The sequence below is a fragment of the Lepidochelys kempii genome, chromosome 6 (genome assembly GCF_965140265.1).
Source record: "Lepidochelys kempii isolate rLepKem1 chromosome 6, rLepKem1.hap2, whole genome shotgun sequence".
Classification (NCBI taxonomy): domain Eukaryota; kingdom Metazoa; phylum Chordata; order Testudines; family Cheloniidae; genus Lepidochelys; species Lepidochelys kempii.
The window spans coordinates 12719053-12737137 of NC_133261.1; the positions used below are offsets into that span (position 1 = coordinate 12719053).

Sequence of the window (18085 nt, forward strand, 5' to 3'; positions counted from 1 at the left end):
GGCAGCTCTGCCACTGTTGGTACTTGCTACTCACTGCTACTTCCACAATGCCGTGTTTCTGAGACCCCCCAGCTCTTCATGATTTCAGCTCTCGCTGGCTAGCAAGGAATCTCTCTGCGGGGCTGCCCTTTCGTCGCCTTTCACTACAACGTCACCCCCTCACCATGACTCAGCCAGAGCCCCTGCACTTACTCATCAGAGATCTCAGCTCTACCCATCACTGCACAGAACCAAGGACTCTCACTTGAGTCCAATCAGCTCGGTCTTTAAGCACTGGAAAGGGGAGGGTCAAATTGCAGCTCAGCCTACGTCTACACGACAGTGGAACTCCTGGGGCTGGTTTGTGCCAGTTGACTCAGGCTCAGGGCATACAGTGTAGCATTGGGGTGGGTCCCAGGCTCTGGGACCTCACGAAGCAGCAAGATCTCTGGCCATCAGCTCTACACTTCAATTAAACAGCCCCTTAGGCTGAACCAGCTGTCACAGGCCAGCCCCAGGTATTTGCCAGCCCTGTAGTTGTACCCTGAAGCTCAAACCAGAAGACAAACACCCAAGTAGAAACCCAACAGCCCATGCACTCATCTTCAGTGGCACTTGGCATCCCTACTGCTGGCTTTGCATGAGAGGTTCAGCTTAGGGTGACCTCCCAGGCAATGCTAGGCACAGTTCTGCTGTCCTTTCCTCATACACAAATCAACCACATTTTGTTACCCCTGGGCTCAGTAAAGTGATTTATAACCCCAAACCAGCCAACACCAATCATTTCCTAACGCAGCTCTGCCCCTGACTGCCGAGGCAGAGTGGGAGTGTCTATGCAAATCCCCCTGGGGTTGCTGGATGTCAGGGGAGAGCTCAGCCACACCCTGAGCAGCTAACCAGTGAATGGGAGAGACATTCACAATCCTCACAGTGCTGGAAGGGTGAAGCTCACCCCCCACGGGAGATAGATGGGGGCCAGCTCACACCTCTCCAAGCTGCAGGGCTGAGCAGAGGATGGAGGTTTTTCTTGCGGCTACCTCAGCTGGAGCCGGACTGTAAACGAACAAGCTCAGATGCTGGCACCGCAGCCAGCAGCTTGAGCGAAAGTCTGGGCCAGCGCATGGCCGGGGACTGGCTGGGCCTGAGGCTGGCCCAGCTCCCTCCGTCGCCCCAGTGCTGTCCTGCCAGGCTTGCCTCCTGCCTCAGCTTCTGCTGCCATGGGCAACAACACCCCGGGGGGAGGTTCGTGTGGTTCGCCCCCCCAACACACACACACACACACTGCCAGGAGTGGGCTCTGCTCCTGCTGCCAAGGCAGAGGGTCCAGCAAAGGGTTTTTTTTCCTCTAAGAGCCAGACTAGACTAGGCCCGGGGTGCTGGTGGGAGCTGCAGCTCACAGCCAGCCGGGGAAGGACAGCTGGGTGAGCCAAGGTGCTAGCAGGCCACCCCTGTGGCTGCCCAGGGCTCCGCCCGTGTGCCAGGCAGGTGTACAAGGAGCTCAGCTCATTTCCCGCAAGTGGACGTCAGCACATGTGCTCTCAGCGGGGCCAGTGCCCGGAGCTCTGTCCTGCTGTCACCTCCGGGGCCGGGGAACCACAAACCCTGCTGCAGCAGCTGGTGCCTACGCCCGGCTCCCAGGAGCTCTCACTTACACGCCGTAGGAGACCCAGGGTCAAGGCTTGCTTGGGAGCCAAAATTCCAGCTCCGCCCTGAGTTTCAGCACAAACAATTGCCCCTGTGTGCTCAGCCCATCTGACACCCCACCCTCAGGGAAAGGGAACACCCTTGGGTGCTTGTCCTGGCCCCCCCCAAGGGAATGCCCCCTAGGTGCTCAGCTCCTCCCGCCCCAGGCGGAAGCAGCTGGAATTACTGACAGTGGGATCCGATTGCCGGCCCACCGGGTCCTCGTGCAGCTGCCTGGAACCAGAGCCGCCCCTGGGGCAGGGGAGAAACCAGAGCCCACGCTGACAAGGGTTTGACGTCCGACTTTATCTTCTGGCTGCTGCTAGTGCCCATGGACAGCTGCCCCAGGCCACTGCGGACACAGAACAGTGCGTTACCGTCTGTAGCATCCAAGCCTGGGGTCAGTCCTGGCTTTGCCCAGGCGGGGTGGGGCGGGGCGGGAGGGGGGGAAAGACTCTTAGCCTGCACTTGCAGAACATCTCACAAGACGGGGTGGCTCCAGGCCAGACTCCCGCCTGCGTTACCGACCCTCTGTGCCACCCTGCTGGGCAGAGCTGGCCAGTGCGGACAGACAGCTCACAGCTACTGCAGAACCACGGCAGCTCTGTCCCCACCCCCGTCCATCTGCCAGCTGGCCACGGGCTGGCAAGGAACAGCTCAACGCACCGCCTCGCAGGGATATGCCTTACAGGGCAGCTGCAGTGCCCCAGGGCACCCCGGGGCCAGGAGAGACGTGCATATCAGGGCCTGCACTGTCCACCCAGCCCCAGAGAGCAGCTGGCGCCAGCAAGAGGCAGCAGCAGCATCTGGCCATCTGGGTGCCCACCTGGGCCAGGCCCTAAAACTCACTCCAGTCCCATTCCTCCTCTCAGGGCTCCGCCTCCAGGTGGCAAGACCCCAGAGAGAAGCGGCAGGAATGAGGCAGCTCCCTCCCCACTTTGAAATCACCTTTATTTTGTAAACGTTTGTGTCTAAAATAATGAACTCCAGGAATAGGTCACAGGAGGCCCCCCGGGCGGGCAGAGGGCGCCGCGGGCGGAAGGGGGACACATACAGCCGAGGACTCACGGGGGCAGCTTTGTGTTTTCAAACAGGACCTCAGGACGGGATGCACAGACAGTCGCTGCTGGAGACAAAGATCCATGGCTAACAGGACATGGGGCAGGCAGGACGCCTGGCTCAGGGGGCCTTGCAGTATCCATGCACCGGAGGAAGCCTGGAAGAGTTGGATCGAGGAGCTGGGAGCATTTCTCTAGGAATCTGACCGCCCATAGCGCAATCTTACTGCCACCCGGCATCAGGGTAACTCACGGTGCTCTGCACCGAGCCAGCTCATCAACACAGCAGCTGCAGAGAGGTTTAGACCATCGCCTCTCGGTCCAGCACCAGCAACAGGACCTACCCAGGCAATGCCTAAGAGAAGCAGGCCCGCCGCCCCCCAGAGCCAAGGCTTCCTGCGTGGGGCAGTCAGTGCTGCTTTCGCGGATACATGGAGCCCCCCAGAAGCCATGCAGCTAGGGGAGAGCGAGCCGGAGCCTAAAGACCTCTGGCAGCAGCAGCTCCCAGCTCGGTTCAGAGCGCAGCCTTGAGGCTGAGTGCGGAAATACACGGGTGGATTCCTAGATCCCTGCTGGATGGGGCGACCCCAGCAGGAAGGAAGGATCTGACGGGCGCCCTCTCCCCCTCCCCCAGCAGCATGCTCTGCCCCCCTCCACTGCCCGTTGGCAGGGGCACGGAGTGAGCCTTCGCCTGCAGCATTCTCCCCTTTGCAGCGCTCTGCGAGCCCCTGCTCCCCCCTTGTTTCAGATGAGGGCTCCGGGGCGCCTCGCCAGCAGCGAGCGGCCCAGGGAGGGGCAGCGAGCGGCCCAGGGAGGGGCAGGAGAGCTGAGCCGATCGCATCCCAGCCCTCTGGCTTCAGCACCTGCTTTCCTGCAGGGCTCCTGAACCTGCACTGCTGCCCCACGTCCCCACTGGGTTTTACGGAGAGCGCCCCCTTGTGGTGGGACAATAGGGTGGACTGCAGCAGGCAGCGCTCTCCCGGGCCTGCCCTGCCCAGGGCCTCAGATGACCAGGGATGGTGGGGGAGGGCCATAGCCAAGGCCTCTGATTAGCCCAGCAGCCCTCCTCGAGCAGGGCATGTGGAAGACACTCAATCCTGCCCATACATCTGACACCACCTTTGGTGTAGTGGATAACTGCCAGCACGGGCACAGAAAGGGTTAATACTTGCAAAGTGAGACCCCCACCCCCATCCCTCCTGAGGCTCCCACAATCCCCTGCTTCTCGGACACCAGAAGGGGGAAGGGGTGGAAAATAAAGAGCATTTTGTGGGGGCGGGGGCACAAACCCATTTCCCGGCTGGTTAAGTGGTGTCTGCCGGCTCTGAAGAGCCTCCAAAGAAATGGACAGAGGGGCAGAGCGCAAAGCAAGCAGGGTCTGTCTGCCAGCCGGGCACTGGCTGGCAAGGAGCAGCGCCAGCAGGGATATGCCTTACAGCTCAGCTCCCAGTGGCATGGACAGGACAGCCCCCGTTTCACTGCCCTGCGTGTAAATGCAGGCCACCCTGCGGAAGCTCCTGGACGCAGGCTGGGAACTGGACTCAGAACCATGCAGTGCAGAGGCTCAGTCTGGCACGGACCAGAGATGCTCTCTCACCCCCTGGCTGGGCCAGGCCCAGTCCCACAGGGAAGATGGCAGATCGGACTCAAGAATCTGGGAACATGCCAAGTGCACCAGGCCTTGGGCCGGCCAGGCAAGAGCCAGGAACAGGATGGGCTGACCCAGCACTGGCTCTAGATCTCTGCCACGTTCTGGATGGCCGGCAGGGCGGGCAATAAACAGGTGGCAGACAGCTCCTCCGGGATCCAGCCAACTGGACACGTGGCCTGAGTGACTCGTGACGTGACTATCCTCGGCCAGTCCAGAGCGGAGGAAGGCCTCGGTGTACGTCCTCCCAAGGGGTTCACCTCTACCCGGGCCTGTGGGGGACACGGCCAAACAAACCTTCAGAGATCATTAGCCCCCTGGCCAGGCTAACGATCCCAGGGTCTGGCATCTTTATGCCTCCCAGCCCAGACAAGCCGAGACAAGCCAAGGGACACCTTCCACTAGCTGCCAGAGCTCTCGGGAGTCTCTGGGCAGTACAGCAGTGATCCCATTAGGGCCCAGGATGGCCTCAGAGCCCACACTGGCACTGAGCAGCTGGGGACAGGCCCGCGGGGTTACATGCTATGCCTCCTCTCTCCCGCTCACTCACCGGCCTCGGGGAGCCCAGCAGCTGGCCACAAGGCCCCTATACCCAGCATGGGCACCTAGAGGAGTGGCCCCATTCGCAGGGGCACTGGCCAGCCGCAGCTCCCGCCGAGAGCCGGAAGGGATCAGCCTCTTGGGAAGGCCAGCCACTTCCCTGGGGCTCCCGGATTCCTGTCTGGGCACCAGACGGCAGGAAGCCGAGCAGGTGCGGAGAGTTTGGCGGAGGTTATTGCTCCCAGGCAGCCCCAGAGCCACCCAGCGCACGGACAGGCGTCTGCGGCAGCGCTGCTCCCAGGCGGGAGCCTTCAGGCTGGCGACACTGGGGACACTGGCAGAAGGAGGCAGAGTGTTTGCGACAGCCAGAGCTGCATGTCCACAAAGCCCCTCTATGAAGCCACAGCCGTGGATGCCCCACCTGAAGAAGGGCACGTTGGCAGTGGAAGGGCAGGAGAGGTGATTCCCAGAGTCTCTCTGCCCACGTTACGTGTGGGGCCAGGCCTGGCACTGGCTGCCCAGCAGTCCCGGCCACTTCACTCTGCAGCAAAATGGAGTTCTTGCGAGCACAAGGAAGTGATCCCTGGATAGTGCAGCCAGAGTCGAAGCCCAGCCGGCGCCTGTGGGTGCCTCCTAGGAAGGCCGCACGCGAGGCTGATCCTGCTCCAGTTGAGGGTGGGGAGGACACCACAAATGCACCGGGACATCTGGCACACACAGCACGTCGGAAGGAACCTACAGAGCACAGCAGACCCGGGGGACAGCAAAGGAGACACACCAGGGAGCCCGAGGAGAGTCCAGCAGCGCAGGGAGCGGAGCAGGCCGGTGGCAGCGTAGGGAGACCCGGGCAGCAGAGGGGCCCTTCAGCACCAGCAGGCTTTGGGAGAGTTCTCCACCCCCTCGGGTTTGCACTCCTCCTCCTCCAGCTCAGCCAAGTTCAGTTCGTCTGCTGCATACGAGCGCAGCCCGTCCAGCTCCTTTCTGTGAGCCTGCAGGACCAGCTCCGTCAGCCGGGTGAAGGACTGCGGGAGAGAGCCCAGCATTAGGCGCTCTGGCCAGGCTGGCAGCACCCCCTCACCCTGCCCTCCTCCAGCCCATGCTACTGTAAGGTGCCAGACAATAAGGCTGGCACCTGGGGGATTCGGATGCTGGTCTCCCCATCTTCCCTCCAGGACCTCCAGCTGGCTCTTGGTGCTATTGTGATGCAAACAATGGAGAGTTCCTGACATTCACCATTGTGTTCTCATTTCATCCCACTCTTCCACATCCCCCTTCCTGCTCCTCCACCCATCCTGGCTCTGACCAGAGAATGCGGGCAGAACTTACTCCACGCTATCTACAGGGCGAATAGTAAGACGGCTCAGATGACTGGAAAACAAGGCAATACCCTGACTTATCAATGGATTCCAACCCTGGTTGGTGAACGTGGGAACGAGGCAGCTGATAGCCTGGCCAAAGCTGAAAGTTCAGGAACTCAGGTTGGACTGAGAGTTGAAGACATTGACACCCTATCAAGGGAAATGTTGGCTGAAATTAATGGTCAAAAGATGACAGATCCGCTGACTAATATCAGAGCATCTCGGAAAATCGCATCCTCGACCATGAGATTGTGGACAGGAATGAAAATCGATAGAGATGGGACCACGATATATCCACTCTGCAAGAAGTGTTGGGAGCAGACTTTAATACCTGCCCACGCTTTGGAATGTAGCATAAACTCTGGCGAGTCAAGTGTAACAGTATAATACAAGGCAAGCCAAAAAAGACTTTGAAGAAGAATTAGCAAAAGATAAAAACAATTTACTGTTAATTTTTGTAAGTACATCAGGAGCAGGAAGCCTGCTAAACAGTCAGTGTGGCCACTGGATGATGGAGGTGCTAAAGGAACACTCAAGGAAGACAAGGTGATTGCAGAGAAGTTAAATGAATTCTTTGCATCGGTCTTCATGGCTCAGGATGTGAGGGAGATTCCCATCCCTGAGCCATTCTTTTTAGGTGACAAATCTGAGAAACTGTCCCAGATTGAGGTGTTATTAGAGGAAGTTTTGGAACAAAATGATAAACTAAACAGTAGTGAGTCACCAGGACCAGATGGTATTCACCCAAGAGCTCTGAAGAAACTCAGACATGAAATTGCAGAACGACTAAGTGTGGTATGTAACCTACCACTTAAATCAGCCTCTGTGCCAGATGACTGGAAGGTAATTAATGTAACAGCAATTTTTAAAAAGGCCTACAGAGGCAATCCCAGCAGTTATAGACTGGTAAGGCTAACCTCAGTACCGGGCAAATTGGTTGAAACTATAATAAAGAACAGAATTATCAGACACAGAGATTAACACGATTTGTTGGGGAAGAGTCAACATGGCTTTTGTAAGGAAAATCATGCCTCACCAATCTATTAGGGTTCTTTGAGGGAGGCAACAAGCAGGTGGATAAGGGGGATCCAGTGGATATAGTGTACTTGGACTTTCAGAAAGCCTTTGACAAGGTTCCTCACCAAAGGCTCTTAAGCAAAGTAAGCTGTCAGGGGATAAGAGGGAGCGTCCTCTCATGGATCAGTAACTGGTTAAAAGATAGGAAGTAAAGGGTACGATACTGCAGAAAAACTTGAGTGTCTCTGGATTAAGTTTAGAAGTGTGAGCAACAGGAGTGATGTAGTGGTGGGAGTCTGCTATAGACCACCGGACCAGGGGGATGAGGTGGATGAGGCTTTCTTCCGGCAGCTCGCGGAAGCTACTAGATCGCATGCCCTGGTTCTCATGGGTGACTTTAATTTTCCTGATATCTGCTGGGAGAGCAATACAGCGGTGCACAGACAATCCAGGAAGTTTTTGGAAAGCGTAGGGGACAATTTCCTGGTGCAAGTGCTAGAGGAGCCAACTGGGGGGGAGCTTTTCTTGACCTGCTGCTCACAAACCAGGAAGAATTAGTAGGGGAAGCAAAAGTGGATGGGAATCTGGGAGGCAGTGACCATGAGTTGGTTGAGTTCAGGATCCTGACACAGGGAAGAAAGGTAAGCAGCAGGATACGGACCCTGGACTTCAGGAAAGCAGACTTCGACTCCCTCAGGGAACGGATGGGTAGAATCCCCTGGGGGACTAACATGAAGGGGAAAGGAGTCCAGGAGAGCTGGCTGTATTTCAAGGAATCCCTGTTGAGGTTACAGGGACAAACCATCCCGATATGTCGAAAGAATAGTAAATATGGCAGGCGACCAGCTTGGCTTAACAGTGAAATCCTAGCGGATCTTAAGCATAAAAAAGAAGCTTACAAGAAGTGGAAGGTTGGACATATGATCAGGGAAGAGTATAAAAATATTGCTCGGGCATGTAGGAATGAAATTAGGAGGGCCAAATCGCACCTGGAGCTGCAGCTAGCGAGAGATGTTAAGAGTAACAAGAAGGGTTTCTTCAGGTATGTTGGCAACAAGAAGAAAGCCAAGGAAAGTGTGGGCCCCTTAATGAATGAGGGAGGCAACCTAGTGACAGAGGATGTGGAAAAAGCTAATGTACTCAATGCTTTTTTTTGCCTCTGTCTTCACGAACAAGGTCAGCTCCCAGACTGCTGTGCTGGGCATCACAACATGGGGAATAGATGGCCAGCCCTCTGTGGAGAAAGAGGTGGTTAGGGACTATTTAGAAAAACTGGACGTGCACAAGTCCATGGGGCTGGACGAGTTGCATCCGAGAGTGCTAAAGGAACTGGCGGCTGTGATTGCAGAGCCATTGGCCATTATCTTTGAAAACTCGTGGCGAACGGGGGAAGCCCCGGATGACTGGAAAAAGGCTAATGTAGTGCCCATCTTTAAAAAAGGGAAGAAGGAGGATCCTGGGAACTACAGGCCAGTAAGCCTCACTTCAGTCCCCGGAAAAATCATGGAGCAGGTCCTCAAAGAATCAATCCTGAAGCACTTACATGAGAGGAAAGTGATCAGGAACAGTCAGCATGGATTCACCAAGGGAAGGTCATGCCTGACTAATCTAATCGCCTTCTATGATGAGATTACTGGTTCTGTGGATGAAGGGAAAGCAGTGGATGTATTGTTTCTTGACTTTAGCAAAGCTTTTGACACGGTCTCCCACAGTATTCTTGTCAGCAAGTTAAGGAAGTATGGGCTGGATGAATGCACTATAAGGTGGGTAGAAAGCTGGCTAGATTGTCAGGCTCAATGGGTAGTGATCAATGGCTCCATGTCTAGTTGGCAGCCGGTGTCAAGTGGAGTGCCCCAGGGGTCGGTCCTGGGGCCGGTTTTGTTCAATATCTTCATAAATGATCTGGAGGATGGTGTGGATTGCACTCTCAGCAAATTTGCGGATGATACTAACCTGGGAGGAGTGGTAGATACGGTGGCAGGTAGGGATAGGATACAGAGGGACCTAGACAAATTGGAGGATTGGGCCAAAAGAAATCTGATGAGGTTCAATAAGGATAAGTGCAGGGTCCTGCACTTAGGACGGAGGAACCCAATGCACAGCTACAGACTAGGGACCGAATGGCTAGGCAGCAGTTCTGCAGAAAAGGACCTAGAGGTGACAGTGGACGAGAAGCTGGATATGAGCCAGCAGTGTGCCCTTGTTGCCAAGAAGGCCAATGGCATTTTGGGATGTATAAGTAGGGGCATAGCGAGCAGATCGAGGGATGTGATCGTCCCCCTCTATTCGACATTGGTGAGGCCTCATCTGGAGTACTGTGTCCAGTTTTGGGCCCCACACTACAAGAAGGATGTGGATAAATTGGAGAGAGTCCAGCGAAGGGCAACAAAAATGATTAGGGGTCTGGAACACATGAGTTATGAGGAGAGGCTGAGGGAACTGGGATTGTTTAGTCTGCAGAAGAGAAGAATGAGGGGGGATTTGACAGCTGCTTTCAACTACCTGAGAGGTAGTTCCAGAGAGGATGGTTCTAGACTATTCTCAGTGGTGGAAGAGGACAGGACAAGGAGTAATGGTTTCAAGTTGCAGTGGGGGAGGTTTAGGTTGGATATTAGGAAAAACTTTTTCACTAGGAGGGTGGTGAAACACTGGAATGCATTGCCTAGGGAGGTGGTGGAATCTCCTTCCTTAGAAGTTTTTAAGGTCAGGCTTGACAAAGCCCTGGCTGGGATGATTTAATTGGGTATGGGTCCTGCTTTTGAGCAGGGGGTTGGACTAGATGTCCTCCTGAGGTCCCTTCCAATCCTGATATTCTATGATTCTATGATTCTATGAATAAATGGTCATTTTCAGAATGGAGAGAGGTAAATAGTGGGGTCCCCCAAGGATCTGTACTGGGACCTGTGCTGTTCAACATATTCACGAATGATCGAGTAAAGGGAGTAAACAGGGAGATGGCAAGGTTTGCAGATGATACAAAAATACTCAAGACAGTTAAGTTCAAAGCCAATTATGAAGAGTTACAAAGGGATCTCACAAAACTGGGTGACTGGGCAACAAAATTGCAGATGAAATTTGATAAATGCAAAGTAATGCACATTGGAAAGCAGAATGCCAACTATACATATAAAATGATGGGATGTAAATTAGCTGTTACCACTCAAGAAAGACCTTGGAGTCATTGTCTAAAAATAATCCGCTCAATGTGCAGCAGCAGTCAAAAGAGCTAACAATGGTAGGAACCATTAGGAAAGGGATAGATGATAAGACAGACAATATCATAATGTCAGTATATACATCCATGGTACGCCCACACCTGCAATACTGTGTGCAGTTCTGGTCACCCCATCTCAAAAAACATATATTAGAAATGGAAAAGGTGCAGAGAAAGGCAACAAAAATGATTAGGGGTATGGAGCAGCTTCTGTGTGAGGAGAGATTAATAAGACTGGGACTTTTCAGCTTAGAAAAGAGACGACTAAGGGGGGGAAGATGACAGAGGTCTATAAAATCACAAGTGGGATGGAGAAAGTGAATAGGGACGTGTTATTTACCCCTTCACATAACACAAGAAGAACCAGAGGCACCCAATGAAATGAAGAGACAGCAGGTTTAAAACAAACAAAAGGAAGCATTTCTTCACACAACGTACAGTCAACCTGTGGAACTCGTTGCCCAGGGATGTTGTCAAGACCAAAAGTATAACTGGGTTCAAAACGGAACGAGATAAGTTCATGGAAGTTATCTCCATCAATAGCTATTAGCCAAGATGGTCAGGGATGCAACCCCATGCTCTGGGTGTCCCTAAACCTCTGACTGCCAGAAGCTGGGACTGGATGACTGGGGATGGATCACTCGATAATTGCCCTGTTCTGTTCATTCCCGCTGGGGCACCTGGCACAAGCCACTGTTGGAAGACAGGAGACTGGGTGAGACGGACCACTGGTCTGACACAGGATGGCCGTTCTGATGTTCTTACTGTAAGGAAAGTGAAGCTATTTAGGGTTGGACACCTTGGATCATTCTGTTACCAAGGACCTTGTATACGTTGCCAAATTCATTCCAGATTCCTGGCCTGAGACAACGATCGTGGGACAAGACAATAACAACTCTGGGAGAACAGCTGGTTTCTGACCCGGGCCAAAGAAGAACTCCTGGGAGACTGGTGGGGCCAGCTGAGGGATCAGCTCAAAATCCAGTCTGGAGAGAGCAGGGGAAGCCACCCGCTCTGGGCTCTTTTCCAAGCTCTGCCCGTCTGATGGCAAGGAAAGAAGCCCCCCCGCCCTCCCATCTCAGAACACTGCTGGGCTCTCACCTCCTTAATGTTGAAGTTGGTGCAGGCACTTGTTTCGTAGAAGTCCATGCCGTACTCCTTAGCCAGCTGGAAGGCAAGAGAGTCTCTTAGACAGTCACCGAGCAGGGCACCGATTGCCAACCTCAGTGAAGACAAGTCCACCCTCCCCCTCCAGACATGCATGCTCGCTTCTGAGTGCTGGGAGCACGCAAGCAGCTGGAGGCCGACCGGGGGTAGGGTGGGGCCGGGAAGACAGAGTCTGTGGGCTGTGGCCCCCACAAAGAGCAAGGGCAAGGGCACCCATTGAGGGGAGCAGGACATGCTCTGCACTGTGAGGCCCGCTCACCTGCAGGCCTTGTTCCCTGCCCACTTGTCTCTTCTGCTCCTCGTCCGCTTTGTTCCCAATGAGGATCTTCTGGACCCCGTCCGGTGCATACTGGGGGGGAAGGGAAAAATTGTTAGCCCAACACAGCATGCACTGGGGCACTGCCCAGCCCTCCCATAGCTCCACCACAGGGCCCCGGGGCTCCCAGCATGCACTGGGGCACTGCCCAGCCCTCCCATAGCTCCACCACAGGGCCCCGGGGCTCCCAGCATGCACTGGGGCACTGCCCAGCCCTCCCATAGCTCCACCACAGGGCCCCGGGGCTCCCAGCATGCACTGGGGCACTGCCCAGCCCTCCCATAGCTCCACCACAGGGCCCCGGGGCTCCCAGCATGCACTGGGGCACTGCCCAGCCCTCCCATAGCTCCACCACAGGGCCCCGGGGCTCCCAGCATGCACTGGGGCACTGCCCAGCCCTCCCATAGCTCCACCACAGGGCCCCGGGGCTCCCAGCATGCACTGGGGCACTGCCCAGCCCTCCCATAGCTCCAGCACAGGGCCCCGGGGCTCCCAGCATGCACTGGGGCACTGCCCAGCCCTCCCATAGCTCCAGCACAGGGCCCCGGGGCTCCCAGCATGCACTGGGGCACTGCCCAGCCCTCCCATAGCTCCAGCACAGGGCCCCGGGGCTCCCAGCATGCACTGGGGCACTGCCCAGCCCTCCCATAGCTCCAGCACAGGGCCCCGGGGCTCCCAGCATGCACTGGGGCACTGCCCAGCCCTCCCATAGCTCCAGCACAGGGCCCCGGGGCTCCCAGCATGCACTGGGGCACTGCCCAGCCCTCCCATAGCTCCACCACAGGGCCCCGGGACTCCCAGCATGCACTGGGGCACTGCCCAGCCCTCCCATAGCTCCACCACAGGGCCCCGGGACTCCCAGCATGCACTGGGGCACTGCCCGGCCCTCCCATAGCTCCACCACAGGGCCCCGGGGCTCCCAGCATGCACTGGGGCACTGCCCGGCCCTCCCATAGCTCCACCACAGGGCCCCGGGGCTCCCAGCATGCACTGGGGCACTGCCCGGCCCTCCCATAGCTCCACCACAGGGCCCCGGGGCTCCCAGCATGCACTGGGGCACTGCCCGGCCCTCCCATAGCTCCACCACAGGGCCCCGGGGCTCCCAGCATGCACTGGGGCACTGCCCGGCCCTCCCATAGCTCCACCACAGGGCCCCGGGGCTCCCAGCATGCACTGGGGCACTGCCCGGCCCTCCCATAGCTCCACCACAGGGCCCCGGGGCTCCCAGCATGCACTGGGGCACTGCCCGGCCCTCCCATAGCTCCACCACAGGGCCCCGGGGCTCCCAGCATGCACTGGGGCACTGCCCGGCCCTCCCATAGCTCCACCACAGGGCCCCGGGGCTCCCAGCATGCACTGGGGCACTGCCCGGCCCTCCCATAGCTCCACCACAGGGCCCCGGGGCTCCCAGCATGCACTGGGGCACTGCCCGGCCCTCCCATAGCTCCACCACAGGGCCCCGGGGCTCCCAGCATGCACTGGGGCACTGCCTGGCCCCCTCCTGAAGCTCCACAGATACACAGGGAATGACCCCAGGGCTCCCAGCATCCACTGGGGCACTGCCTAGCGCCCTCCACCCCCACCGCCCAGCACCACCACACCACAGAGAATGACCCCAGGGCTCCCAGCCATACCCTGCCACCCCCCACCCCACTGCAGGGATCAATCCCGGGGCTCCCAGCATGCACTAGTGCACTGCCCAGTGCCGCCGCCTCCCTCCAGCTCTGCCGCACCGCAGGGAGCGACCCCAGGCTCCCAGCAGCGACAGGCCAAGATGTCCAGGAGCGACAAGTGACCCAGGGGCCCAGCTAAGACCCCTTGAAGGGGCCAGACCCAGAGGGCAGCGCTCAGCACCATCCGACAGCTGAGCCCTTCTAAGGGGTCTCCACTGGGCACCCAGGATCACCCGTTGCTCACGATGGCCTTGGCCACAGTGGCTCAACCCCCAGTAGCATTTGCTGGGAGCAATGCCCACATGGCAGGGCACAGGCCAGGCAGCAGGCCTGCTCCGAGTCCCCAGGCCCTGGCCTGCTGCAGGGAGGGCATTTCAAGGGGTCAGGTCTTCAATCAATGGCCCCGGCTGCTGCAGGGGGATCCAGCCCCCATGGGGGCCCGTTCTGGATGCACTGTGGCTGAGTTACTGCCCCGGGGCTATTGGCACAGGTGCCCTGCACCCTATCCCCAGGGGGAGTGCCTGAGCCGTTCCCACTGGGTGACGAGGTAGCTAATTCAAACCAGCCGGTCTACAAACCCATTGCCACAGGCCCCACAGTTTCCATAGGGCTGATCTGTACCCTGCATCGACACCCCCTCTCAACTCTCCTGCCACATGTGCCCTGATGCTCGCTGCTCTCACAAGCCTGCCTTGCACGTTGGCTGCAACCCACATGCCATCGCCAATCTGCACTGCCTGCCGCCACTGCAGATCCACTGCACACACTGGCAGAGTCCCCTGCTGCTCATCCCCTGCACTGCAGGCCATCGCCAACCCACTCCACGCACTGGCAGAGCCCCATGACCCCTGCTGTCCCCCGGCCCTGCCCGCTGCAGACTTGTTCACTGCCCCAGAGGGTCCCTTCCAGCAGAGCCTACTTGGCAGCCAGACTCCAGTTGTTAGTTTCCCAGAGCAAACAGTCTCTTCGCTCCAAGCTTATTCTGAGCTCCATCACTGCCCCGCTGGGGGCCTTGCTGCGTCTCGCTGCTCAGGGCTCAGCCCAAACACAGGCCGCCCGCTCAGCCCGTCCAGACCAGGACACTGCCTCAGGGACCCCCTCCCTACATGCACTCAGGAGCCAGAGGCCACCAGGCAAGACAAGTGGCTCTGAGCCGACTCCCACCTCATCCACGTCGCTGGCCCATTTCATGATGTGTTGGTAGGAGCGCTCGCTGCTGATGTCATAGACCAAGAATATCCCCTGCAACAAGATCCAGCACACAGGGGATGGGGTGGGGGAGCAGAGGATAGTCTTACCCACAGTGCACTGGGGCAGAGAAGAGGCCACCCTCCCTCATAACATGTGCTCCTGTGCACCTGCCCTCCGGGAGGCACCAGGACATGGGTGGGGACCTCTGGTCCCCAGCCCTCCGAGAGGCACCAGGGCGTGGGCAGGGACCCCCGTTCCCTGGGAGGCAGTGGGGTGTAGGCAGGGACTCCTGGTGGCCTCCTAGGACAGGCCACAATTAGCCTTAAGGGAACCCAGCATGGCCTAGTCGGTAGGGCCTGAGACTCTGGACACCTGGGTTCCATCCCCAGCTCTGCCAGCACCCTGCTGGGTGACCCTGGGTGGATCCCTTCCCCGTCCCTGCGTCTCAGTGTCTCCTCCCATCCTTTGTCTATTGAGTTCTTTGGGGCAGGGTTGGCTCGGAGGGTGGGGAGGATCCTGCCCTAGCCCCATCAGCCTAGCCCTGATTCAGAAACCTTGAAGGGCAGAGATTCTCACAAGCCTGCTCCCGGTGGCACCCTGAGAACCCCATATACACAGTGCCATTTGCCCACCCGACTCCCTCAGTCTCTGGCAGAGCAGATCTTGCCCTCGGCTCCTTGGGCAGCGAAAGCTGGGGGCCCAAACACTGGCCTGGAATGGTGCCAGAGGGTCATCAGGAATCTGCCGGGTCGCGTGACCCACTGAGCAGCAGGTCTTACGGGTCCCACTGACTGCCCCCCACCGGAGCCCCCTGCCCCTTATCCTTACCATGCCGCTCAGAGCAGCATGTCTGGCAGCCGCGCCGCGCGGCCGGAGCCAGACATGCTACGGCACTGCCCTGCAGAAGCACGCAGCTCTGCTGCCCAGAGCACTGCCCGCGCGGCGGTGTACCTGCAGGGGAGGGGGAACAGCAGGGGAGGGGCTGGAGGCTAGCCTCCCCAGCCAGGAGCTCAAGGGCCAGGCAAGACGGTCCGGCGGGCCAGATGTGGCCCCTAGTTTGCCCACGTCTGGCCTAGAGAGAGACGTGTGCCGCCCACCCCCGGTATCGCCGTCACAGCCAGGGCGGTGGCATTACCTGGGCTCGTCTGTAGTACTGCTTCGTTATCGTCTGGTACCGCTCCTGGCCCGCTGTGTCCCTGCAGCAGAGCAGAGGTCGGGTCAGTTGCGGGCATTCCCTGGGCGCCATGACCCCTGATGGGGACACAGCGCCTCCTACTGCCGCAGGGTGGGAGCAAGAGCCACAGAACAGACAGTGCCACGGGGAGGGGAGGGGGGAGAGCAGCTGCAAACCCAAGGTGGGCACAAGCCGTGGGGCAGGTGACTCATGGGGCATCAGTGGGGGCTGGTCATTGGTCCAAATGGAGCCAAGCCCCACGTCGGTGCTGCAGCTGCGAATTCCAGGGGAGGGGCAGCAGTGCCAAGTACCTTCCGAGGGTCTCGGATGGGCACACACAGCAGGGCTCATCCCAGACGCCCCAAACACACACACTCTCCACCTTCGATGGGAGAGGATCTGAGTGCTCTGTCCAGGTGCCATTAGCTGCTGTGTCACCTGGCTATTCGGCGGGTGGGTGGGCAGTGCCAGGATGGACACGGGACAGCTGTGGCCACTGACACCTCTGCCAGGGAGCGCTGCAGCCAGCAGCTCCCATCTCTGGCTCTGTCCTTCCCCAGACCCTCTCTGTGAACTGGCAGGGTCTGTCGGCAGGAAGGCGGGCAGGCCTGCGACCCAGCGCTCTACAGAGACAGCACGAGAGTGCCCTGGGACCGATCTGCTGCCCTCCGGCTGGCTGGTGCACTGGGACCTGCAGCTCAGAGCCAGGCCCTTTAAGGAAGCTGCATGGGCTCTGCAGGCTGAGGCCAATGGCCCACTCAGTTTTGTAGCCTGCTTCCAGCACTGGCCAGCAGCGGGAGGGTTGCGACCCATGGACAAGCATGCAGCAGCTGGTTTGTGGTGGTGGAGTTTTCCTAGCCCCAGCTGCAGTGGTCCGTCTGCGGCCTCCGCTGCCCAAATGAGAGATTTCTGTCTACGGGGCACCTTTGGTCCCAGAGCAGTTCACACACTACATATACAACATCCATCACCACTGCAATGCTGCCACCTCTGCAGAGGGACATGGCAGCTGAAGAACTGAGCACAGCATCACTACAGGACAGCCGAGGGTGGGAAGCGAACTGGAATGCTGCAACTGATGGAGACTGGGCAGCGAGATTCAGGGAGACACACCCGTAATGGAATTGGGCCAGGAAACGCAGACCAATGTGCCTGCTCTTGCAGAGATTGCCAGGGTATCTTTAACAACCCCAGGGGCACTGGGGGAGAAGAGCACCCCCTTCTGACTGCCACCCCTCCCTGCAGCAGCCACTTGTTCTGTAGAGGTCTTGAAACAAAGTAGTGGCCCAGCTGGACCTCAGCTGGTGAGCTTCAGCAGGGTCCCAGCCCTGGATCACCGCACCCTTGCCCAACACCCCTCCGGCCCTCGGCTTCAGCACTCACCAGATCTGTATTCGCACTTTGATACCATCCACTTCTATGGTTTTCATCTTGAAGTCGACCCCTGGGGCGAGAGGCGAGAAGAGAGGCGTTATGGGGAGCGGCGCTGCCATGCTGCTAGCAAGCGCACTGCAGGAGCCGCGGCACGGGGCCTGCCTGACACGGGGAGGTGTCCCAGCCAATTGGCAGCCACGCCCTCTTGGCACGCGCGTGTGGCACGGAAAGCAGAGACGTCCATTGGCCCACGCGTCCCATGTCACCCGGGCTGTGCTAGACTAGTGACTGCGTTGGGATGCTCTACCCAGCATCTCCCCCCCACCCACCCCCACCGAGGGCTAGAAAGGTGCCTTGGTATAACTGGAGTCAGTGGGAGCCACGCCTGCTGGACACAGCCCAGTGTCTCCTCTCCAGCTCACGGCCAGTCTGGGACACCGGGGCGAGGGCCAGGGCATGGACAGGAGAGCAGACCGGACTCTGCTCAGCTCCATCAGCGCATTCCCCTTGGGGGCAGCATGTGCAGTGGTTAGAGGAGGGCAGGGGGATGAAGGTCTTGTGATGCCCTGGACTTCAGCTCACTTCCTGCCCAGCCTCCTCCCCACTTCCCAAGGGTCCTCGTGCCCCTGAGCCATACAATCCCACAATCCCCACTGGCATCTGTGCACCCCGCATCACCAGGACTCCAACCCC

The 18085-nt window shown here is 58.2% G+C and overlaps 1 protein-coding gene across 3 annotated transcripts in view; it reads right to left on the reverse strand.

Moving 5' to 3' along the window:
- Nucleotides 1-2596: 2596 nt before the first annotated feature.
- The window catches only part of RAB15 (RAB15, member RAS oncogene family), a 30341-nt gene continuing 14852 nt past the window's right edge, over nucleotides 2597-18085 (reverse strand). For 2 of the 3 annotated variants that reach the window (XM_073346703.1, XM_073346704.1), the window contains exons 2-7: nucleotides 17402-17462; nucleotides 15980-16040; nucleotides 14818-14895; nucleotides 11924-12013; nucleotides 11599-11664; nucleotides 2597-5930 (exon numbers count right to left, since the gene is read on the reverse strand). In XM_073346703.1, the coding sequence (XP_073202804.1) occupies nucleotides 5772-5930; nucleotides 11599-11664; nucleotides 11924-12013; nucleotides 14818-14895; nucleotides 15980-16040; nucleotides 17402-17462 (515 nt within the window). In that variant the 3' untranslated portion in view covers nucleotides 2597-5771. Of the gene's footprint in view, nucleotides 5931-11174; nucleotides 11262-11598; nucleotides 11665-11923; nucleotides 12014-14817; nucleotides 14896-15979; nucleotides 16041-17401; nucleotides 17463-18085 lie in introns of those variants that run through there. The other variant, XM_073346705.1, reaches the window with a different exon arrangement.